The sequence below is a fragment of the Aristolochia californica genome, unplaced genomic scaffold, assembly GCF_029961685.1.
Source record: "Aristolochia californica isolate CCGP_79_NKW_82.1479 unplaced genomic scaffold, dmAriCali1.0.hap1 SCAF_6, whole genome shotgun sequence".
Classification (NCBI taxonomy): Eukaryota; Viridiplantae; Streptophyta; class Magnoliopsida; order Piperales; family Aristolochiaceae; genus Aristolochia; species Aristolochia californica.
This window is the reverse complement of record NW_027182257.1, coordinates 44581365-44604668: the sequence shown is the minus strand read 5'-3', so window position 1 is coordinate 44604668 and position 23304 is coordinate 44581365. Positions and strand designations below refer to the sequence as shown.

At 37.6% G+C, this 23304-nt stretch overlaps 3 protein-coding genes and 1 pseudogene across 4 annotated transcripts; 3 read left to right on the top strand and 1 right to left on the bottom strand.

Moving 5' to 3' along the window:
• Positions 1-1050: 1050 nt before the first annotated feature.
• On the top strand, positions 1051-6169 carry LOC137935108 (BTB/POZ and MATH domain-containing protein 4-like; annotated as a pseudogene).
• Positions 6170-10260: 4091 nt separating this feature from the next.
• Positions 10261-16337, top strand: LOC137935107 (cationic amino acid transporter 2, vacuolar-like). Its single transcript, XM_068779767.1, has 14 exons — positions 10261-10909; positions 11609-11810; positions 12135-12219; positions 12421-12561; positions 12642-12760; positions 12846-12942; positions 13172-13344; positions 13505-13571; positions 14569-14727; positions 14803-15055; positions 15279-15387; positions 15564-15676; positions 15769-15844; positions 15962-16337. Exons 1-14 carry the CDS (start codon positions 10765-10767, stop codon positions 16113-16115), a joined length of 1893 nt encoding a protein of 630 aa, XP_068635868.1. The 5' UTR covers positions 10261-10764; the 3' UTR covers positions 16116-16337.
• Positions 16338-16764: 427 nt separating this feature from the next.
• On the bottom strand, positions 16765-18808 carry LOC137935125 (uncharacterized). The gene is made up of 4 exons (XM_068779788.1): positions 18651-18808; positions 17877-18105; positions 17718-17752; positions 16765-17016 (listed from the first exon to the last, which is right to left on the bottom strand). The coding sequence occupies exons 1-4, from the start codon at positions 18711-18713 to the stop codon at positions 16837-16839; spliced, it is 507 nt and encodes a 168-aa protein (XP_068635889.1). The 5' UTR covers positions 18714-18808; the 3' UTR covers positions 16765-16836.
• A 382-nt stretch (positions 18809-19190) lies between these two features.
• On the top strand, positions 19191-23202 carry LOC137934988 (uncharacterized). Of its 2 annotated transcripts, none has more exons than XM_068779595.1 (3): positions 19191-19374; positions 20328-21759; positions 22663-23202. In XM_068779595.1, the coding sequence occupies exons 2-3, from the start codon at positions 20579-20581 to the stop codon at positions 22775-22777; spliced, it is 1296 nt and encodes a 431-aa protein (XP_068635696.1). In that variant the 5' UTR covers positions 19191-19374; positions 20328-20578; the 3' UTR covers positions 22778-23202. The 2 variants fall into 2 exon arrangements, with proteins under 2 accessions (XP_068635696.1, XP_068635697.1); XM_068779596.1 differs by having other exon boundaries at positions 19191-19383.
• The last annotated feature ends 102 nt before the right edge of the window (positions 23203-23304 follow it).

The window sequence follows — 23304 nt, the reverse complement described above, 5'->3', positions numbered from 1 at the left end:
CTAAACCTGAGTTTGGTTGCATATGTTTCTTTTCAGTAGTTCATTACTGACAAACTGAAAAACTGAAATGCGTAAAGCAGGAAGTGGAACTCACAGAATCGGAAGTTTGATATTCTAAATTATCTTGAAAAGACAGAATTCATGACCAAGGGAGCATCCCCGAGTCTGGTTCAATCCAATCAGCAAGTTCAAATTCCTGAATTTTCAAAGTTTCAGACAGCTGCTTAAGATGAGTGAATCTATGTGAAGATTTCTTTCTATCAGCCCATATTATGGAAGGGTAGTAGTCTTTTATGCGGAATTTGTGACTTCTGTCACAGTGGTTTATTGGGAATAATAATAATCAAATTTTTAATTTTTTTTCCCTTTTTTTCTTTTCCGTGGCGTTCCAAACAGACCCTAACTCTTAGTCCAGCATTTTCCAATGGTCTAAAACTTTGGACCATGTGGTTGAGACCAGTTGGAAAGAAGAAAATGCTTCCTAGGTCTTAACTCACCCTTTTTTGTTGCAACAATTTGTATTCTGTTCTAAACATAGAGACTAGAGAGTATGGTTGCAAATGTTTATTTTCAATTGATCCTAACTGAAATGCTTAAAACCTGGAAATGGAGCTCACCGGTTTCAGGAAGCTTGCCAAATCCTGAATGGCTTATCCTTATAGTGTTGCCTCTCTCTCACTTTGTGAGTGAAGCTGCAAGAGAAGATGGGTCCTTTATTTGGATTAGGTCGCGCATTTATTTGTATTAATTCCACTTCCTACTACGCTCTTCATGATATTGGCTAAGAAAAAATTAAAAATAAATAAAAATATAAAATATTTAATCTAAATAAAAATAAAACATATATTTAATTTAAAGATGATAATATGTAATTAAATAATTATAACTATTATTATTATACTTTTTATTATAATATATTTTTAAGTTTGCCCCACAAATGACCCATTTTTGTACGTGGTCTGACCCGGCCTGAGCCGCAGTAGGAATTTGGGGGCCATTTTTCTGCTATTTTATTCATCTGCTTCTTTTCGTCGATAACTTAATAACACAGACGAGTAAAGATAGGCGAAAGGAATTTTGTTCGTCGACGAGGATAACGAACCAGAAGAGGCGCAAGAAAAACCCTAATCCCCTGTCTTCGTTTCATTGCCCGTTCGATTATCTGGTTGAAGCTTCTTCAAATTCCCCAAACGCTGTTCTGTATCCCCGTCCAGGTCGATCTTCCTCGTCGATCCACCGGCAGAGGTTTCCCTCCGGATGCTTTGAGGTCTTCCATGAAATTGGCGAATTGCCGATCTGAGAAATGCCGGACGGCGCTGTGCACGAAAAGGACTTCTTGCTATCGCCAACGAGCTCCCGCTCGGTCACCGAGACAGTGAATGGATCACACAAGTTCGTGATCCAAGGGTATTCCCTAGCCAAAGGGATGGGAATAGGGAAGCACATAGCGAGCGATAATTTCACAATCGGTGGTTACCAGTGGGCAATTTATTTTTATCCGGATGGGAAGAATCCGGAAGATAATTCGACTTATGTGTCAGTTTTCATCGCTCTGGCGAGTGAGGGGACGGATGTCAGAGCACTCTTTGAGCTTACACTCGTTGATCAGAGTGGGAGAGGGAAGCATAAGGTTCACAGCCATTTCGATCGCTCGTTGGAAAGCGGACCTTACACGTTGAAATATCGGGGTAGTATGTGGTGCGTACAATGTTTATGTATGATTTGTTGTTTCGATTAAAAAATTTAGGAATTGCCTGTGTTAATGGGATTCTTTTCATGTTTTATAACTTGGGAAATTGTGTGTATTTGTTGACGTTAGGAATGAAACGTCTATAGCTTTTAACATTCTTTTATACGCTTCAAAACATAATTTAAGTTGGTTTTCTCTCGTATTAACTTTGACCATGATATGGGTTTTCCTTTATCAAAACATTGTAGCTTTATGGCCATCGAGTGTTAACTAACATTTTAGAAACATAATTTCAAAAATTGAATTTTGTCGTAGTGCAGTTTGATGTGGGTTTCGGTCACCATATCATCAGCTGGATAAAATAAGAAGTTACTAACATGTATGTGTAACTCTTTAAAATACCTTCTTTTTTTTCTTGTTGAGGTTCTGAAAAATGAAGATGTTTATAAATATGTGCTTCTTAAGCATATTTAAATCTTCTGGTTGCATACTAATATCTAAGTCCCTGAATTTTGAGTGCAAAGCATGGGCTTCAAGGTCTATGTAGATTCTTTCTATTATCTAAAGTTGACTTTGATATCTAGCACACATATACAACATATGAGGAATGAAAAGGATCTATAGAAGATATATAAAAGCTAGAAAAATTGAGTGAAAGGAAGTCAAGATGTAGACCAATTTTGTTCCATTAAGGGTCGTTGAAAGAGTTATAGTGGTGAAGGATGAAACTAAACAAAGTTAGTGATGGATTTTGACAATCTACAGTACATATTGCACAAAGAACTTGAACAAAAAAAAATTGAACAACAAAAGCTTTGGATTGTGACACTCAAAAGTATAGTACTCACACCTAATGAAAAATTATAGAAATTGAAGTGAAAGGGCCTTTTGTCAAGATGAAGATGGACTGCAACATGGATCAGATGACATACCAATTCAGATACAATGATAAGGAGTAGTTGTTCTAGAGTGTTTAATTAGGCTATTTAAATGTTGTTGAAGAAGAGTAGAATGATAAACTGATGGAGATAAAGGGTGATACTGCCTTTATTCAAGCAGGTTATGAAAATAGCCTTATAAAACATGGTGATGAAAAAGAGGTTTAAACAGATCATTATGATGTCAGAAAATTAATTTTATTTGATGCTTTGGCGATGCACTGTACCTGCATTGTCTCACTTGGATAACATGAGGAGGAGCATAGATTATAAGAAAAAACAAAGGAGAAATGTTTAGACTGCTCCATAGCAGGGACTGTTTTGTAATGTTCCCTGTCGGCTCTTTTTTTTTTTTTAAATAAAATCTCTCCCTTCAAAAATAGTAGAAATATATGGAGAAAAAGGAAGAGTGGAGTGTGGAGACATGCATATGTAAGAGAAAGAGATTTGATTTGGTGTATTTTTGGGTGGAAAACGTAAACTCTCCTTCTTTTGGGTATGTTGATTCAATGAACGTTGAGAAGCCTCTTTTAGAGTCTGCCTTTTTGGAGACTTTCCGTTAAGTCTACTTTTGTTTTTTCTTTCTTTCTTTCTGAAAGCACAATGGCTCACACTTTTGAGACTTCACACCCTATGTGGGCATCAAGTCTAAAGCCCAATCTTCCATCTAGTCTACTTTTGGTATGGCACAACTTGATGGTGGTGATTAGGGAGACTTTGATGAGATCCTTGACACATTCCTAACTTGTGATGACATGGGTGCACACTCATTAAGCCAAATACTCTTGTGACAAACTATGCCCTTGAAGAACACTTTGTAGGAGACTCTTTCCCTCTTAACTTCAAATGGGGCTTGCTCACATCTCTTTTTCTTTATTTATGTTATTTATATTTCATTTCTCTTAAACATGCTTGTATTCCTTACCAGGCCCTTTCTTCTTTTCGAAGTATATCTCCTTCTTGTTGTTCTGAGTAAAGGGTTTGTATTATTGCTAGCATAAGATAGAATAGCGTAACTAGTATGAGCAAAGCAGGTGGGAAAGTAAGTATCTTGTCGTGATGTGCTTTCAATCAATGCTCAACTTCATGTATTCCTCTTTGTGCACTTTTCTCATTGTTTTTTGCACATATCATGGATGAAATTATGGCCCAAGCTATGGCCACTAGTTTTTCCTAGGGAAGGCTTGGTTCTCTATTGTACTTTGGAAGCCACATAATGTTGTTTATTTTTACATCCACAGCATTTTACATCAAATATCATACTACCAAACTGTTTTCTGCATTGTATTTTAATGATTTCGCTTATGATTAGAAAGATGTGAAATGTCACTAATAAGGATGGGTTTACTTTCATTCAGGGGCTATAAGCGTTTTTTCAGACGAGCAATGCTTGAAACATCAGATTTTCTCAAGGACGACTGCTTGAAAATAAACTGTACAGTTGGTGTTGTCGTTTCCGTCATGGACTGCTGCAGATTGCATTCTATTAGAGTCCCTGAATCTGATATAGGAGCACATTTCGGAATGTTACTGGAGAATCAGGAAGGTTCTGATGTTTCTTTTTATGTAGATGGAGAAAAATTTCATGCTCACAAGTTGGTATTAGCTGCTCGATCTTCTGTATTTCGAGACCAATTCTTTAAGGGAGGTGAGGAGGATTGTAAACAAGAGATTGTTGTGACGGATTTGGAACCTAGGGTCTTTAAGGTGAGACCTCATTTTTATCTTCCCCATGGGACTCATTTTATCTGTTAAAAAAATTGGGTTGTACATCTAGAGTATGTGTAGGAAAGTTTGGTGGGTGGGTTGTCTTAAAACCTCAACATTCACTAGCCATCTAAAATGCAAGTCATCTGTTATAATCTACCGTTTTATATTTTAAAATCATGTATTGTATGACATTAGTTCTTACACGCTGGAAACATTGCCTTGGCAGGGGTTGGTCCAAAGTGGCTGAAACTGGCATACATATGGGTCATTAGAATTTAGATCTTAATGTGCCGAACATTGTTACTTAATTTTGTGTGTTTTCTAATTAGTTTTTTGAATGCACCAATCAGGCAATGCTGCACTTTATTTACAGAGATACTCTAATGGAAGATGAAGAGTTGGAAGCATCTAGCTCCAGCTGTGAATCCTCCATATCTGAATCATTGGCTGCAAAGTTACTAGCAGCTGCAGACAAGTATGGTTTGGGTAGATTGAGATTGATGTGTGAGTCCTATTTGTGTAAAGACATCTCTGTAAATTCTGTTGCAAGCACTTTGGCTTTGGCTGATCGTTATCATGCAATGGAATTGAAAACTGTTTGTCTAAAATTTGCAGCCGAAAACCTTGCAGGTATGCTTTTCAACTTCCATATAAGTACTTGCTGCTCATTTTCTTTGAGAGTTTCATTACCAAAATTCTGAAAATTTACACTCATATGTATACTCTTTCTCTTCTTTTCCCCATCATCCTTGGTTTTTGAGTTTTTGTTGCATTGGCTGGATCTACAGAGATTGGCTTTTCCTTGTTGAATAAACCCTAAATTGTGGATCTCCATCAGTGCTCCTTGCTGATCTCATTGTTTCCTTGCCTTCAAGTTGAGTTTCTTACAGAAGTTGTTTCATATGTTCTCATTGCATTTTTATATTTTGTTTAACTTCTTCTTCTTCTTCTTCATCATCATCATCATCATCATCTCCTTCCTTCTTCTTTTTCTCGTTTATTTTCTTTTTGAAGTGGGATTGAGACTCCGATTTATGCTGATCACTCTGTCCAGATGGACTGTATTTAAGTATAATTATCTCTCGAAGAAGATTGCCATTCTGTTTGGTTGCATAGTGCAGATATGGTTATGCTATGTTTGATAGGAGATTTAAGTACTTAACCTATGAAGTCCATCCCCGAATGGCATATTACAAATTAACAGAATTATGGTGGGGAATCTGTTTGAACCGCTGTTTCTCATCTTCTATTCCTTTAAGATTGATAACAGACTAGACATTCTTTTTGTTTGATGTGGCAAGCACCAAGTCCCTTTGCTTGTATGAAATCATTTAGTTGTCCATCTTTTTTAGCTTGTTTTGTTCTTGTGCTTCTCTTTGTGCACTTATTTTTTCTCTCTATGCAGCTGTTATGCGTTCAAATGGGTTTGAGTATCTCAAAGAACATTGCCCAGCTCTGCAATCTGAACTTCTGAAAACAGTGGCAGGGTGTGAAGAAGAGTGCAGCAGTGGGGGTAAGAGCCGAAGCGTTTGGGCCCAACTTTCTGATGGCGGGGATACCAATTGCAGGAGGGTAAGGCAACGGACTACTTGATACAAAATCAGTAAAAGGGAAAAAAAAAAAGAAAGAAAAAAGACTAATTTGTACAATGGTGACTTTGAAATGCATTGCCTCTCCTATCTTGTGTCAATCCTTCCCTAGTCATGTATTTTCTTGGATTGGATCGGGTGATGGTGTGATGGCAATGAATTGGATTATATGTTGTTAAATTTGTAGGTTTTTAGTAGCAGCTGTGACATTCAAAGATAAGTCTGACTAGCATTATAGCCCATCCCTTGAACTAGAGAAGCATTTCTTCCAAGATCTGCTCAAACACTTCCGTCCAGCTCCATGGTATGCAATCCAGGTAAAGTGTGAAAACAGCTCACCAACATCAAATACAGATAAATATGGAGCACATCTAATTTGTGATATCTCCAAGTTTCGAACTGCTTAACTGTGCAGAACTGGCTGTGGTTAAATCTGGGCTGCCAACTGGTTATTTTTCAGCAGTAGGGTTGAAACCTCCGTCTGAGTTTTTCTTCTGGAAGTTTGGGAGAGTTGATATTTCATGGAAAATCTGCTCTTGTAATAATCCATTATAAAGAATTTTAAGGGACTGGACTTCTTACTCATTCCAGGATTGGAATTGCTCAGAACTGGGAAAGCCGGCCCTGGTTTTATGTGTGCCACCTTCTGAACGTGGATCGTCTTTGCGAGAACCCACGTTGGCTTCTTTGTTATCTGTGCATTGAAATGGATTCTGTTTGAAATGGTCCCTTACAGTGGTTTCCTCAGGAATCAAAGCACTATTGACAGTGATTTGTGGAACCCTCTTTCATCAAATAACCCCATAAACCTTTGTTGATAGTGTTTTCTCTGAAAAATAAAACCCGTTCCTCCTGAGAAGAAAACTAGCACAAGCAATCTTTTTAAAGATTTAGGGTTTAGGCTTTCAGAGCAAAAGACAAAAAAGAAAAAGAAAAAGCGATTTCAATAATTCAGGCTTTGGAAGATAGCGATGCCGACAAGTAACAAATCACAACCTTTTCCTCCGCTGGATCAAATGTTTTCTGACCAGATGGAGCGAACGTACCCATACCTCTCCATCATTTTGGTTTCTGATGAACAGCTCATATCCACAGCTAGTGGAGACACGACAAGAAGAATTAATTTCTAAAGCGGGCAAAAGTTCATTGTCAAGCTTTTAGGCAATTTGGATTGGACAAGAAACCTACTTTATTCCGGCATTGGGTAGACAGACTTTCCTTCTTCCTACGTCACTGCAACGGTAAAAAAATGTCTACCTTTGCTTTGAAGAAGGTACCTTCATGGCTGATGATAGTGAGCAGTATTTGAATTAGAGGGAAGCGAGATTGGGCTCAAGTTTACCAACTCTTTTCCTATTATGGAAAATTACTTTATCATCAAGGATGTCATTCCTTCATCATATTTACAATAATGTTTTTGTGATCATTTGTATTAGATAGAAGGGAGATCGGACTTAATCTAACTAACTTTTTTTTTTATTTTGGAAAATTACTTTATCTACAAGGATGCATTCCTTTGTTATATTTACAACAATGTTATTATCGGCATTTGTATTAGAGGGAGGAAAAGAAAAAATTATTTATCTACTAGGATGTCATTCCTTCATCATATTTACAACAATGTTATTGTCAGCATTTGTATTTAGAGGGAAGAGAGGTTGGGTTCAAGTTTAGCCAAATTTTTTCCTATTATGAACAGTTATTGTATCTACAAGGATGTCATTCCTTCATTATATTTACAATAATGTCATTACGAGCATTCGTACTAGAGGAAAGGAAGGTTGGACTCAAGTCTAACCAATCTTTTTCCTATTCTTAAAAGTTACTTTATGTACAAGAATGTCTTTCATTCATTATATTTACAAGAATGTTAATGTCTCCATTTTATTTTTTAAAAACAATCTCAAAATGAATATTAACATAAATGCATTGGATAATAAATGAATATGGAATAAGTACAAATCAAATTTAGGTCAAATTAAAATTTAATACTTAGATAAAAATTGGGTGCACCTAACCTTAAAGGGCCTTTATGTCCATACTCATTTTTTCCTTGTATCATATAAAGGCTCATTTGATCAAGAAATGGTGTGTATCAATTTTCATCTAAAGAAAATCAAAATTTTGAAACATTTTTTGGTAAAATATTGAATTTTTGTCTTATGAAGAGATAAAATTAACATGAAACAAATTTATGTTTTATTCTACTCGCCCTCAATCAAGTTAATGGCGAATAAAAAAAGACTCTTTAGGTGAAATAAGGTCAAGTTTTTAAACTTGACCCAAAACCAAATTCTAGTGTCTAAATATAAGTTTACTCGCCTGAGTTCATGAATCAACTCGGTAAAACATCTTCAATTACATAAAGATAAGCCTTAAAACATCACATCATCTTTTTATTTAAAAAAAAAAAACAAACCACAACTCCTTTTAAGATTTACCAATGGTAAAACAATACACAAACATTTTGGTGTGCTAAGGAGATGATAAAGAACATAGAAGTGCACTTGGGAGATGCCTTCCCATGTTTTTCACTAGTCCCCATCTCTTGGGTCCAATGAACTTTAAATTGAAGGAAAAGACAATGTTGGAGGATAAGATTGTTGTGTATTGTGAATAATTAATTTGAATGCGATATCTATCCTTCAGAGAATGACAAAATAGAGTGTCATGTTCTAATTTGACATGCCAAAACGGCTAAGGATAAAGATGATACACACCATTTGGTACTCAATTTCTTGATTTCGTTTCTTTGATAATGTAATGGAAAAATAACATATATTCAATTCATGAAAGCAAGTACACATTAGTTCTAATTGAGCAATTTGAGATGTTGGCTAAATTTTATTCAATCCCTTTTTACTTCTTTTTTTTTTAAAATTTCTTGTATTCATGTTTGATGTTTAAGTCATGGTGGTTATTTTATTAAAATTTTGAACATCACACTTAAGAGCATACTACTAATTCAATTGAGAACATGGCAATCATGTATTGTCATGGTTTAAAAATTTCTAGTCAAAATCGAATCTCACCTATGTGTCCCCTTAAATAGTATTGATAGAATGACTACCCAGTTGTTTATTTTTGTCGTCAACAAGTGTCATGTATTTGATGATACATAATTGTTGATACTTGATATAATTATTTCTGTCTTATGTAATAGCCTATTGCATAGGGGTGGGCATAGGTTGGGTCCGGGCCGGGTTTCCAAAAATTCAAACCCAACTTCGATCCTCGATCCCGAAATCCAAACCAAAAACATTTGAAGTGCCAAACCTGACCTTGACCTGATCATCGTTCTTGCAACCATGTTCCCGCCCTATTCCCATAAACTAGACTTAGACCACGTCCATCCCCGACCTATCCCAACCCTGTTTTATATCTCTATCTCATCAGCAAATCGGGTTTGGAAAAACCCATCCCTTATCTAAAAGTCGACGATTTTTTCCCTGCCTCGTTCTTGACCCACAGGGTGAAACCAGAAACCTGAACCTGAGGTTTTCAAGCCAATTCCCCATAAAACCCGACTCGATGCCCGCCTCTACTTTTGTACAATATTTTTTACCAATGATACATAGTCTTTTAGGTTTAAATTTTTTTTTTTTGTGTGTTTTATCTTATTCATACTTAATACAACAATGATAAACAACATGTAATGCATATTGTTTTAGATATATATTTAGAGGATTTAATAATAAATCCAATATTGATGTTAATACCTTTATAATTTAATCCAACCTCTATCCTTTTTCATATTTACAAACTTATATTACTATCAAAGATAAAAATAAATAAATAATTGAGTCATGACTCAAGAGCTTTTGAGTCGAATCATACCTCAGTTTAACAATTAACCCCTTTCACCTCCTTGTTTTAAACTATTATCTCATTATATACTTTCAAAGAATTTTTTTTCTTGATTAAGGCTTAATCACCTAACCTGATCCCTTTTTTAATATAAATTAATGGTAACAAATGGCCAAACAAGTGAAAATTGCAAAATTAGTCATTAAATGGAGAGGCGGATCTCACGTTTGTAGATGCAAGTTACCCACGTGCCAGCCAAGTAATAACGTGGGAGTTTGAGACTGAGTCCAGACCCTAATACGTTATAACCGAGTATGGCATGAATCACGATTCCGCTTTGGTGATTCCGGGAATCTCACCGACACGAAGGCTGCTGACAAGAAAATGGTTATCCATACTCCTTAGGGCAACTAGGACTCCTTCATTGCTCTTACCCCAAACATGGGTGCGCCGCCATACCTTCACAGGTGGTGGTTTTTTTTTTTTTAAACGTTATTTTTTATGGACGGTGATGGATATTTGAGAGTTGATAATTTGATATTAATAGTAAAAATTTAAATTATGACATAGCAATAATTTATATAGTAATCCATGTGACTTTCGATCCCAGGAGTTGAGGACGAATTCTGACTGGTTTCGTGAGGGTGAGAGAACGCTGTTTCTGGCGTACAAAGAAAAAAATACCAGAAATGATTCGAATAGTGAGTAATAGTTTATTGGATATTATTCTGGTGGAGCAAATTCTTCTCCGTCTCCCTTTGCTGCCTATATGTAAGGCCGGTTGTGGCTCCCCTCTGTGACTGCTCGTTGGAAGGCAGAGAAGTCAAGCGGGTTGCTTGCACGGAACACAGTGAGGGCTCTCGCCTGGGATTTAGTTTCCTCTGCCCGTTTCTCCCCTGTGAATCCATCTGATTTTGGAATTTCGAGGCAAACGGGCAGGTGGGCACGTCTGGGAGTCTGTTGTCGGATACTTTCTCTGGGTTCGATTAAGTATTCATAGTTTTTAAGGTGGGAATATTGTTGGGCTTTGATGGGTTTCGTCGATAAGAGGAGGGGAAGCTCTTGGGGGATTGGGTGTTTGATGAGGAGAAAGCAAGTTGATTCTGTTCATGTGAGGCCGGAGGGGGCGTCCCAGCTTGCCAAGGAATTGTCTATTCTTCAGCTCGTAGCGATTGGTATGTTCCTCTCGGTTGTTTCTTTTGGATTTTGTGTCTGTGCATGCGTTTTGCGGTGCTTGTTTAGACCATGCAGAATTGGACTTTTCAGTCCATTTACAGTTTTCTTTTTGAGTTATTTGTTAAATGGAGTTTTACACTAGGGGCTTCGGCTGCTTCTTTTGTTGTTGTTTTCAGCCTTTTGCTTTGAATGCTTCCTAGTCCATTTCTTATCTCCATGGAGTGTTATATTTTGATTTTTATCCTTGGCTGGGGTATATATCTTCGGTTACTGCCTTTTACTTGTTTCTAGCTTATGTTGGTAGTTTCATGTTCCCCACCTGTTGAGATTCATAGTTTTCTAAATTTTTCCTGTTAACTTTGTGCTATTCATTGTGATCTTCAGATCGGGCCTTTTCCTGATATTCTACGTGTTTGGATGCTGTTGAGTTGTATGTTTTCCTTCCTGAAAAGTTCTTCTGAAAACTTCTGTGCTGAATTTATGCTCTATTTGTATTTAGTTCCCTCTACATGATATCTTTTTTGTTTTTGTAATATAGTGGGTACAATTAAACCATGAAACGGATCATCGCTGACCAGTTCTTTCAATTTCGACTTTTTTGTTTAACATGTATTTGGGTTATCTATTCTCTCTTTTTTTATTATTATTCTGCTTGCCATTGTTTGTGTTAAATTCTAACATATAGCTTTGCTGATCAGGTGTTGGGTCGACAATTGGTGCCGGAGTATATGTTCTTGTTGGAACTGTTGCTCGAGAGCATGCAGGACCTGCTCTTACTATTTCTTTCTTGATAGCTGGAATAGCAGCTGCTCTTTCTGCATTTTGCTATGCGGAGCTTTCAAGCCGTTGCCCTTCTGCTGGAAGTGCTTATCACTATTCATACATATGTGTTGGAGAAGGGTAATAGTCTTTGACTCTCTTTCTCTCTGCAATGCGTATTATTTCTCTATGAAAAATTGTTATGATATTTCAAACAATTTAACTTGCTAATGATTAAAAAAGAAACCTAAATTTTCATGTTGGAGTTGTACAGCTGATTAACTACTGGATGGGTCTTGTTTGTGCTTGGGAGGTGAAAGTATTGACTTTGATTCTTTTATACTGAACTACAGATTGTAGTGATTAAGATTTGAAATTTAGACTTGTGCAATCCCATAAGACTTTTTTACAATTACATTGCTGTCTCTGTTCTGGTGGTCATTTGATTTATCTAATTATACCCAGTGTTGCTTGGTTGGTTGGCTGGGCTCTGATACTGGAATATACAATTGGTGGTGCGGCTGTTGCACGTGGCATATCCCCAAATTTGGTGATTCTTTCTTCCTTTAGTACTACTCTGTTACAACATGTATATGCAAAGGGATTCTTTTCACGATTCTTGTTACATTGACTTGTGAGGGCTTCACAGCTTACTTTTGGGCTGTTTAGAAGCTTTTTTTTTTTCTAAAAATTTTAGAATCATGTGTTTAAATGAATTGTTCAATGATATGTGAACATGTTATATGTCCAGGCACTATTTTTTGGTGGGCCAGATAGTTTGCCTGCATTTCTTGCCCGTATGTACGTTCCTTGGGTTGATATTGTAATTGACCCTTGTGCTGCTATTCTTGTTCTTGTCGTCACCCTACTCCTATGTGTTGGAATCAAGGAGGTAAATTGTTTTGTTATACCACGTCAGTAAAGTAAGTTAGTACTATCTATTGTTCCTGAGGCCTAAAATTTTGTTTGCAGAGCTCATTTGCACAAGCTGTTGTCACTACAGCAAATGTCTGTGTCATGGTTGTTGTCATTATAGCTGGGGGATACCTTGGTCTTCAGACTGGGTGGACTGGATACAGTCTTCCTAGCGGGTATCTTGTTTTCTGAATGGTTTGTTCGGTTGTATACTCTCTTTTACCTAGTGCACTTATGAAATTCTTTTTTTTCAATGTTCAGATACTTCCCCTTTGGAGTGAATGGCATGCTTGCTGGGTCAGCTACTGTCTTCTTTTCTTATATAGGATTTGATACAGTTGCCAGCACTGCTGAAGAGGTATGATGTTTTTATCAGCTGTTATGGCACACTTAATAAGTTTGAAGAACTTGTTCTTCAATCCTTTTTTGCCAGTTTTTTCCTCCAAACAGCATTTCTTCCGTCAATTTTAGATGGATCTCTTTATATTTTGGCAATAAATTTAGATGCATTTGCTTGAATAACCATTTATTGAACATTCTGTTATCTTTGTAAACCAAAAGTAATGTATTCTTCATTTTCATCACAGGTTAAGAACCCTCAAAGAGACCTTCCACTGGGTATAGGAATTGCTCTATCCATATGTTGTTTCCTGTATATGATGGTTTCCGCTATTATTGTTGGTCTCGTGCCATTCTATGCGCTGGATCCAGATACTCCAATTTCATCTGCATTTGCCAGCCACGGGATGCAGTGGGCTGTGTAAGAGTTAGTTTCCTTTCATTATGTTTTGACTATTATGGACTTACTTATGTAACCGGGTGTTTTAATATTCTTCTCACTTCTTGCTTGTGACCCAATTTATGTTTGTCTGGGTATCTGGTAGTCTCTAAATTTCATCTCATTATTAATTTGGGTGTAGGTACCTCATTACAGCTGGAGCAGTTACAGCACTTTTCTCGACATTAATGGGTTCGATGCTTCCTCAGGTAAAGCGTCAACTCCAATCCTCCATGTTGTAGTAGATTTTAGATTTGATTGTTTGATACATGATATAACAAAATACTCTGGATTGAGTTATTAGAGGCTTTTAATTGGATCTCATGAATTCAGGACTTTGAATTTAGGATATCCAATGATAAAATTAGTAGCAGAGCTGGGATGAGGATGATGGAATTGGAAATTGGAATTATCCAAGCTGTTAGGAAGTGAGGTTTGAAGAGAGAACAAGAAACATGCCATTTGCATCTTTAGAAAGAGTAAAGGTTCTCATCATTTAATTCTTTAATTAGTTTTTTTGGTGTAATATTGTTTTGTCAATGATCGAGGTATGAGCAATTAATTCTTTCCATCTTTGGTTTGTGAAAAACTCTATTTTTGTACTTCTTTATCAGTACTTCTGTTGTAAGTTATTTCAAATTTGCCTTTATGTACGCTGCTCTCAGTGCATATGCTTACAGTGTCATGCCTGTTCTTAAAACCTTCTCTAGACATAACCTTCAAGAAACAATATCCCGTCAATGCATCAGATTTTATTTTATTTTGAAAATCAATGCATCAGAAATTTAACCAGCTTAAGATTCAAATAATAACAGTGGAATATCTATATAACCTGAACTCTGTTTTCTATAGTCTTTACCCACAGCTATCCCCTGCATCATTATAGTGTAAGATGGAGAATTGGAAAAAAACATCAGGATAATCCAAAATATCAAGTCTTGTCAGACATTGTAGTCAGTGCCTACAGCTGCTTGAGAAATGCTAAAAGTAAATGAGATTTGAAAAGGCCTAATGTAAGGAAACATTGATTGTGCTTACTGCTTGGTGCTTAATTTTTCTGATTCCACGTGGCACTGTTGTTCCACACTACTTGATCAATTAGCACCATCATATGCAAGTTACCTGATGGAAGTTCTGGTAGAATTCTGAGAATTCTTACTCCCTATAGAGGGATGATATCCTCACTTATATTTTGTGTAATATCAGCCAAGAATTCTGATGGCTATGGCTAGAGACGGATTACTACCCCGCTTTTTCTCTGATGTTAACAAGCGGACTCAAGTTCCTGTCAAGAGCACAGTGGGAACTGGGATCATTGCTGCAATTCTGACCTTCTGTATGGATGTAGCGGAGCTGGCTGGAATGGTCTCTCTCTCTCCCTCTCTCTCTCTCTCTCTCTCTCTCTCTCTTCCCGATATTAAATTCCCTTGATGGATGCAGGTTAGCGTCGGCACTCTCCTAGCATTCACAGTAGTTGCAGTGTCTATTTTGATTCTTAGATATGTCCCCCCAGATGAAGTTCCACTTCCACCATCCCTTCAGGATTCAATTGACTCCATCTCTTTGCCCACTAATGACGAAAATGAGGAAGAATCTAAAGAGCAAACAAACTCCCCTAAGGAGGCTAATGTCATTTCAAGTGATGGTGAAAGCTCAACTAGTTATCCCCTAATTGAGAAGGAAGCTGTACAAGGTAACATAAATATTTCATTTAAAGTAACATAGATATATGTATCCAAGTATTTCTTTTTCTCCTCCCATCTTTATGATATTTCTTCTAAAGGGTGGCAAACAAGTTTGAAGAGAAAAGAAATAGAATGGGTAGAAATAACTTGTGCGGCCGTAGTTAATTATTTTACGAGTTTTCTGCTTCCAAGTCATGATTCGGTTATCATGTGCTGTTGACTTGGATGCAGCCAAGTTAAAGGAACAGAAAAGGCGAAAAATTGCAGCTTGGAGCATAGCATCTGTATGCACTGGAGTAATGATCCTAACCTCTGCAGCTTCAGCAGAATTTCTACCCAGGTATGAACAATGTCCTGGAACCTGCCATTTATTTTGGAGAATTCACGTCTGTTTAACTGAAGTTCAAAACCTGGACACTGGAGATACTTACCTATCTTTTTGTTTAGATATGAGTGGATTATATGCTCCAATCACATTGTCATTTGCCCAAAAAATCTGACATCGACTCTTATCAGCCTCATTAGGTTTCCTCTGTGTCTGGTTGGTGGCCTGCTCCTTTTGTGTGGTTTGGTTGTACTTTCTTGGATTGATCAAGACGATGGCCGCCATAGCTTTGGGCACACTGGAGGTATGGTTTAACTAGTGTGCTTTTAGTTCATCCATCTAAGCAAATATTATTCAGTCATTTGTATATTATGATGACATTACTCCTTTCGGCAGGTTTCGTATGCCCCTTTGTCCCCCTTCTGCCTATTTTCTGCATCCTCATTAATGTATATTTACTCATAAATCTTGGGTACAATCCTCTTCTCAGAATCTTTTGTTTTATTTTATCCTTTTGTTGTTGAAGCACTGTATTTACTGGTATGAGATTACTAGTTCTTCTTAACATTGTTGTTTGCTTGATCCTCAGTATCGGCACCTGGATTAAAGTTTCTGTATGGCTGGTGATAGGGGTGATTGTTTATTTATTCTATGGAAGGAAGCATAGCTCCCTAACAGATGCAGTTTACGTCCCAACCGCACATGCGGATGAGATTTACAGGAGCTCAGACCATCTGCCTTGAGGAAGTTTGTTGTTGTTTGATCCTTCCTGCATGAACGATGTTCAAAAGCTTCACATCTTTCCTGCATTGTTCAATTCATTTGTTGATTAAATGTAGGTGGTGTTGTTTTCAATCCCATATAAATGACCACTACAGGTCTCAAAGTTTCAGGTTGGAATGTAAATAGACCGTGCTACTCTGAGAACACTCTCATCAGAATATATTTATATTTGTTTATATTAATGTCTTGAATTACATGACGTTCAGCTTCGTAAAATCAGATCACCAGTTTCAAGCTTTTCCAAACAGCCCGCTTCGTTAGTTCTGCTCAAAGAAGCTGAATCGGATGGGATAGTTTTCTACAATCATCTTGCATGTCTTGCTTTTGAATTTGTTTCCGGAAAAGGAGGGGAGTGGGTGACCTGTGCCCCGGGAGCTGTGGAGAAATGTCAAAATGTGGGAGAACAGGCGGACACCTTTTACCATTTTTCATCAGTATTTGTTTTGTTTCCAGCAGGAGTAAAACAAATTAAAATTTTCACCCTTTTTTCCCCTTTTCTTGACTTGCATAAGTATTTCTGGAATCAAAATTAGGGTACAGAAATTTATCTTCTAATGTCAAACAACCATTTGACATTTGCAGAGCAGTTTAAAAATTATGAAACAAAGATTGAACAACGAAGTGAAGGCGTGTTTTCATTGATTTCTTCACAAAGAAACTGAAGCATGACCAGATCAACATTTACAAGGATGCCTTTACAAACATGATTAATCGAGGAAGGTTTTCTAGAAACAATGTAAAAATTCCTCCTATGAGGAAGATGAAACCAAAGGCTAGTAATATTTTACGAACATAGAGAGCACTGTCCTTCAGCTGTGACCCACTAATGGATTCTCCCTTGAGGTGAAACTTGGCCGAACTCTGTTGCAATGGCAATAACAGTTTAAGATATACTGAGTTACTCTGGAAACTAGATGGCATTATACTTGTTACATATCAAGCACAAAAGGGAAGTGGATATTCTCTGATTGTCATTAAGCCTTGAAGCAAACTTTGAAGAAAAAATGCTTAGTTTGAATAAAATGTGAAACAAAAGAAAGTTAAAGCCTTTTTGTTTATCGATCACTGGAGATAATTAGCCCTTGATGATTCTTGCTTGGTTATATATGTAAGGTATGCCAATCTTACTCATTACATTATTGTGACAAGTCAAGTCCCAGTGGAAACACTGATTAAGACGAATCATAAGAATCAGAAAAAAAAAAAATTAAACTACTTCATGGCTTGACAGAAGTCTTACTATTGAACTAGAGTCAGTATTATTCCCAGGCTTAACTTCTTGACATAAATTCTTCACTTCCAATTGGATGAGGATCTACCTTAACGAGCTTTAGAGAATATAGCTTAAACCCATTCACCCCGAAAGAAGGTTAAACTCTATCAAGGAATAAATTGAGAAAGAGTTACTAGGTGCTGAAGCAAGGCATTCCTGTGGGTTCATCTCTCATGGTAATACTATTACCTAGTCTTTTATGCTATAGTTTTCTCTCACCTCGCAATATAATATAATGAGTCTCAAGAAAGTTCTCCTGAAGGTTGTCCAAGATGAAGGGAATGCATACCTTAACTTCTGTTTGCCTTACTTGAGCTTCATAACCTGTACTTGGAAAATAATACTGTGTTAGTGCTAACAAATATAAATTGTTCAAAGCTTTCATTCAGAATGAAAAAAAATGATCACTGTAATGCAATTAGAAATTGAAGCAATAAGGAAACTCCACCTTCTTCTGGCACTGTTTGCAACCACCAACCCTCACCATAATCGACAAGAACCGAAGTTGGACCAAAGTTGATTGGTTCTTCCCCTTCTTTAGCAGCCTCGATTAGAAAGGCTGGTGGAACCCCTACTTCTCGTGTTCTATTTATCAGATGCAGAGCAAATCCAGCTTTCGTACCAGTAGCAAAACGCCTTTTCTTACCAGAACTCTTGCAGGTAACCTCAACGAACCACTGAAAGGAAGTATGTGCAGTTAAAAATTCAGTACCTTCCAACATTTAAGCTTAGAAAGACTAATTTAGTATCAGTCCCTGCTCAACAGAATTTACAGAAGAAAGTACAATACAGAATTCTCAAGCAGATAGTAAGGCAAAATCACGAACAAGGTCAAGCAATTCAAGTGACCACCATTTTACTTCCTCAAACAGAAAAATCAAGTGTGCAACTTTCACCTAAGAGAAACAAGACAACAGATATGCAGATCAATGCACTAAAAGGAAATCTGATGCAAGCAGATTGCTGGAACACGATGAATTAAAGTAAAAGGAAAAAAACTGTCTCCCCTTTCCAGCAATTTGATTCAAGTAAATCGAGACTCTTAATGTAAAGAATTGACGAATCAAGTATAGCAAACAAGAACCAGCAGCTATCTATGAAACTTAATTCGATTAAAAAATAGAAAGGCATCAAGACCCAGCTCCAACAAAGCATAAATTAGGAGTTACGTTGTATTATTTCGATCAAGAAATCATAATCAAGCACAGGAGATTCATATTACAGGATGAGGTCCGGAAGGTTCTTGAAGATCCTCCTTCTTCAGATTATCCTCTGCTCCTTCCATTGGATCCCCCTGCGGAAAAGCTTCAAATAACAGATTTGCTATAAGAAATCGTTAGCTGTCGAATTGACTCGAACCCCAAAAGCAATGAACGGCAAGTAAACTAAACTGGCCTTTTTTCGTGAAAGAAAAGAGGATGCATCTATCGGTTATCATCGTAAAATCCAGCTGAGACGACGTTGAAACTGTCATTTCACATTTTTGTTTTCATCAAAGATTCCGTCCTCTCGAGCTGGCCGTAAATATTTTCCTGAAAAATATTTTTTAGATCTAATATATAATCTTAAATTACATAAATATTTAATTTTTATTTTAAAAATAAGACTATGACAACGTCAAACCAGACTCGGGTTTGAATCGGCTGCTCTATTTTGCTTTAGACTCGGTTTGAATCGGCTGCTCTGACTCAACCTGACTCGGGTCAGACTAAGAGTATATAAATATGTTTCGGATTAACACGGTACCACTGTCTTGGACCGAAGCGTGGATTCTCGTCAGGTCAGGGTTCTGAAGAGAGAACTACATACCACATAGCCCTCGCTCAGGAACTCGCCACGCCCTCGTTTCCTCTTTCCCCAAACTAACTCTTCTACGATTGCTTCGATCCTCCGTGGACGTGGCTGTACTCTAGTCTCCTTCGCGACCGGCGTCTTCTCCGTTGCAGGTATGTTAGGTATGTTAATTAGAGCTTTTGCCTGATCAATGTTTCACAGATTTCTGATTTTTCCCCTCTCTAATTTCCCTCGTGTCTCTCTTGTGTGTCCTTCATCGCTATATTTCATTTCCTCTGGTGGCTTTGGTAGGATTTAATGCGGTATGGAGCTCGTCAATTGTATGTTTGCTTGAGTCTTTTGTTGATTTTGCTTTGAAGAGTCTAAACTTTACTTTTATTTTTTAGTTTTTCGAATATTGCTTGTGGGCTCCGACGTTAAAATGTAAACCACATCTTCTTGTGTTTCTTAGCCTTGCTTTTCTCACACATCTATAAACGCAGTTATATATATGTGATTATGTACTTACCTTGTTTGATTGAGAGTTTCCTACTCCCTTCACGACTTGGTGTAGAGTGTAGTGGCGGTCATTTTTTTCAGAAAGAAAAAAAAAATTAAGTTAGAACGTCAAGACTTGAGTATTACCAACACTTAGGTGTAGTGGAGCCGACTGCAGCAGTATTTGCTTTGTTTTCCTTCTAGATGTACATGTTAGTGGTACCTACTAACAATAATTCCCAACGAAGGATCCTTTCTTTGCGTTGTAATTTGTCTGAAATTGCAAATCTATGCAGATCTGAATTATCTTACTGTTTCTTTAAAACTTTCTGATTTCTATGTTTCTCTCTCTGATATATTTGTCCTCTCTTTGTAAATTCCCGTAAGTAGAGGCTTTTTTTTTTCCAAGCAGAGGAGGTCTCTTTTTTTACCGGGGGGATGCCTCTATTTTTGCTTCTCAGATTAGAAAAAAGAAACTTTTTTTTGTCATACAGTCTGTTCATTTAACATGTTAGGTCTCTTATTTGCATTAGGTGGTTAGCTTGACTGTGGCTACTGATCTTTCTTGTAATTGGAAGTTGATAGTCATACTCATGCAATGGCCTGAACCTATGTTTCTCTTTCTTAGATCAGGGTTCCCTAGCTGAACCTAGCATGTGTGGGAAAAGGATTACAGCAAATGGAAACCTATGCAACTTAGTGATTAAGTTTTGCTGAAAACTTGCAGCTTCTTCGAGATTCTTGTGATTAAGAAGGCCTGATTGGGAAGGAAGAGAGGAGCCTATTCCACAGTTTATCAAGAATATAATATTTTGTATATTGAGAAGGAGTACTTTGTGTTGTTCACGTGGTTTACACGCTTTGTAACAGTTTAGAAGCATGTCGGTGACAGCAGGTGTTAGTGATACAGTAATTGCGATTAGGGATAAGCTTAGGGGTAAAATAAGGCCAACCAAGGTTAAAAGGTACTGGCCTGGCAAAGCCCCTGAATGGGCAGATGAGGCAGATGAAGAGGTTGATATTAGAACAGCTCGTGCAGTCGCATTAGAGAAAGTATTCCCTACCAAGGAGGATTCAGAGGTAATAGGAAAAGATGACCCTCGATTGAGACGTTTGGCTAAGGTGGACAACAAAGAAGAAGTGAGAGCAGATCATAGGCGTATTAGGCAAGCAGAGATTGTTTCGACCTTAGAAGAAGAGAAAAAGAATCAAGAGAAGTTGGATATAGAAGAAGAGGATGAGGATGCCTTGGAGGAAAGGAGAAGAAGAATCAGAGAAAAGAATCTGCAGAGGCAGACAGAAGAAGCTGCCCTTCTTCCTGAAGAAGAGGAAGAGGAGGTAGATGAGGAGGAAGAAGAAGAGTCAGAGTATGAAACCGACTCAGAGGAAGAGCAGTCAGGAGTAGCAATGGTGAAACCCGTTTTTGTTCGCAAGTCAGAGAGGGACACCATAGCTGAGAGGGAAAGGCTTGAGGAAGAAGAAAGAGCACTTGAAGAAATGGTGAAGAGGAGGTTGGATGAGAGGAAGGTGGAGACAAAACAAATAGTGGTGGCTGAAATTCGCAAAGATGAGGAGATTCAGAAGAATTTGGAGACGGAAGCTGACATTGCTGACATTGATACCGATGATGAGATCAATGAAGCAGAAGAGTACGAAGCTTGGAAGGCTAGAGAAATTGCTAGGATCAAGAGGGATAGGGAAGACCGGGAGACTATGTTGAAAGAGAAGGAGGAGATCGAGAGAGTGAGAAACATGACCGAGGAAGAGAGGAGAGAGTGGGAGCGCAAGAACCCAAAGCCACTCCCTCCACCAAAACAGAAATGGAGATTTATGCAGAAGTATTATCACAAAGGTGCTTTCTTCCAATCAAATGTTGATGATCGGTCTGCTACAGGAGGGTCAGATGGGCTCTACCAGCGTGACTTCTCAGCTCCTACTGGGGAGGATAAGATGGATAAAAGTATACTACCCAAGGTCATGCAAGTCAAGCACTTTGGTAGGAGTGGAAGAACGAAGTGGACCCATCTCGTTAATGAGGATACTACTGATTGGAATAACCCGTAAGTCCACATCTTCCATTTGTTTTAGTTTCTTCATGGCTGCAATAGCATTGCTTGCGCATGCTGTCATTTAAGCATGCTTCATTTAATAATTTCATGTGATATTCATTCAGGGAGAAGAACAAATCAATTAGGATCTTCTTCTGGTGTTGAACTCTTAATCCTTGGCTATAAAAGATGCTTGTTTTATTTTTCTCTCTTTCCATCATTTGACCCATAATGATGTTAGGTTTTAGTCAAATAGATAAGAGTGATGCAATCATCTCTGCTCTCCTGTATTCTCAAGTGAAAGGCTAACACTTGCAGTAGCCTAACATCTGATTTTCACAACTGGGACACTGCACCTTGTTACAAGATGGTCTCATATTTTAGTTTTGGGTTCTTCATCTCTTTAATTCAAGTGCTTGCAATAGAAAAAGATTAACTTTTTTTTTCTGAAATTGGTGATTGCTTTATTTCAAACAAAGAATAATCATGACTGAGATACAGTCAGATTTTATCTCTAATTTTACAGAGGCAAGGATCTCCCAAAAGATAGATGCTCATGGAGGCACCTTCTCTAGTTAAAAGATCTTTGTAAACTATTTTCTGGTCATGGGATATGCTTCCACTCTATTCTTCAAGACGATGAGATATCTGAAATTTTATTCTAAGCTAATTACATTGGCTGACCTCATCAATGATGCTAGAGGTGAATTGTGTTTGCACTAGGAAATAGGGAATGAACTGACCTTTATACCTTATTTAACACTAACCTGATGCCCAGCTAGGTTTTTCTCTTCTTCTTCTTTTTTCTACCTGTGTTCTTTCTTTTGGATGAGAAGATTTCACGTGATCTGCTCTGGATTTCAATATGTAGTCCTTTCCAGTAATGCATCTAATGACCTTTATCTTGCTATTCAGGTGGACTTACAATGATCCGCTCCGGGCAAAGTACAATGCAAAAATGGGTGGGATGAATGCATCTATCGCCAAACCAAAAGGAAGCAAGAAGCTCAAAGATTGGGAGCTGAAATAAGGAAAAAAGAATCTCTTACCATCCGAAAGCAGCCTGTTATTATCATAAGTTGAATGCCGTTTTAGAAGAAGGCACAAACTGGCTAATTTGTTCCGAGAGCTAATTTCTGCTTTGCAAGCTGGAATGCAGCTGCATGGACCGTTGATCTGCATGAACAACCTTCACAAAGCTTGGTGATTCGCCTCAACAAGTGATGTTATTCACCCAATACAGCTTCTGCGTTCTACTTTTTTTAAATGTAGCCGTGTTTAATCATGAAATGGATCTGTTTGTGGGTATCAGCACCTTGTTAACATATGAGATCTAACACCTTATTCGGTATTGAAATAGAAGTGTGTAACAGTCGCAATAGACAAGTGGCTTCTGGACTGGAAACGCCGTCTATGTCAATGTTCACCGAAGTAGCGGAGAAAGTGTTCAGATTATTGCATTTGTTAGTTGCTGTTGCTGTCTATTCAGATAAATTGCAACGTGTTATATAAATTAAATTCGGTCGTTAAACCCTAATTTCAGCGTATTCAATCGTG

What these genes read in the sequence shown, in the direction of transcription:
- LOC137935107 (XM_068779767.1), top strand. Translation starts at nt 10,765, where the DNA reads ATGGGTTTCGTCGATAAGAGGAGGGGAAGCTCTTGGGGGATTGGGTGT. An exon ending in CACGGGATGCAGTGGGCTGT is followed by an intron (nt 13,345 to 13,504) that starts GTAAGAGTTAGT and finishes ATTTGGGTGTAG; the next exon opens with GTACCTCATTACAGCTGGAG. An exon ending in TAGCGGAGCTGGCTGGAATG is followed by an intron (nt 14,728 to 14,802) that starts GTCTCTCTCTCT and finishes TGATGGATGCAG; the next exon opens with GTTAGCGTCGGCACTCTCCT.
- LOC137935125 (XM_068779788.1), bottom strand. Translation starts at nt 18,713, where the DNA reads ATGGAAGGAGCAGAGGATAATCTGAAGAAGGAGGATCTTCAAGAACCT. An exon ending in AACCTTCCGGACCTCATCCT is followed by an intron (nt 18,106 to 18,650) that starts GTAATATGAATC and finishes ACTTCCTTTCAG; the next exon opens with TGGTTCGTTGAGGTTACCTG. An exon ending in TAAGGCAAACAGAAGTTAAG is followed by an intron (nt 17,017 to 17,717) that starts GTATGCATTCCC and finishes CCATTGCAACAG; the next exon opens with AGTTCGGCCAAGTTTCACCT.
- LOC137934988 (XM_068779595.1), top strand. Translation starts at nt 20,579, where the DNA reads ATGTCGGTGACAGCAGGTGTTAGTGATACAGTAATTGCGATTAGGGAT. An exon ending in ACTACTGATTGGAATAACCC is followed by an intron (nt 21,760 to 22,662) that starts GTAAGTCCACAT and finishes CTTGCTATTCAG; the next exon opens with GTGGACTTACAATGATCCGC.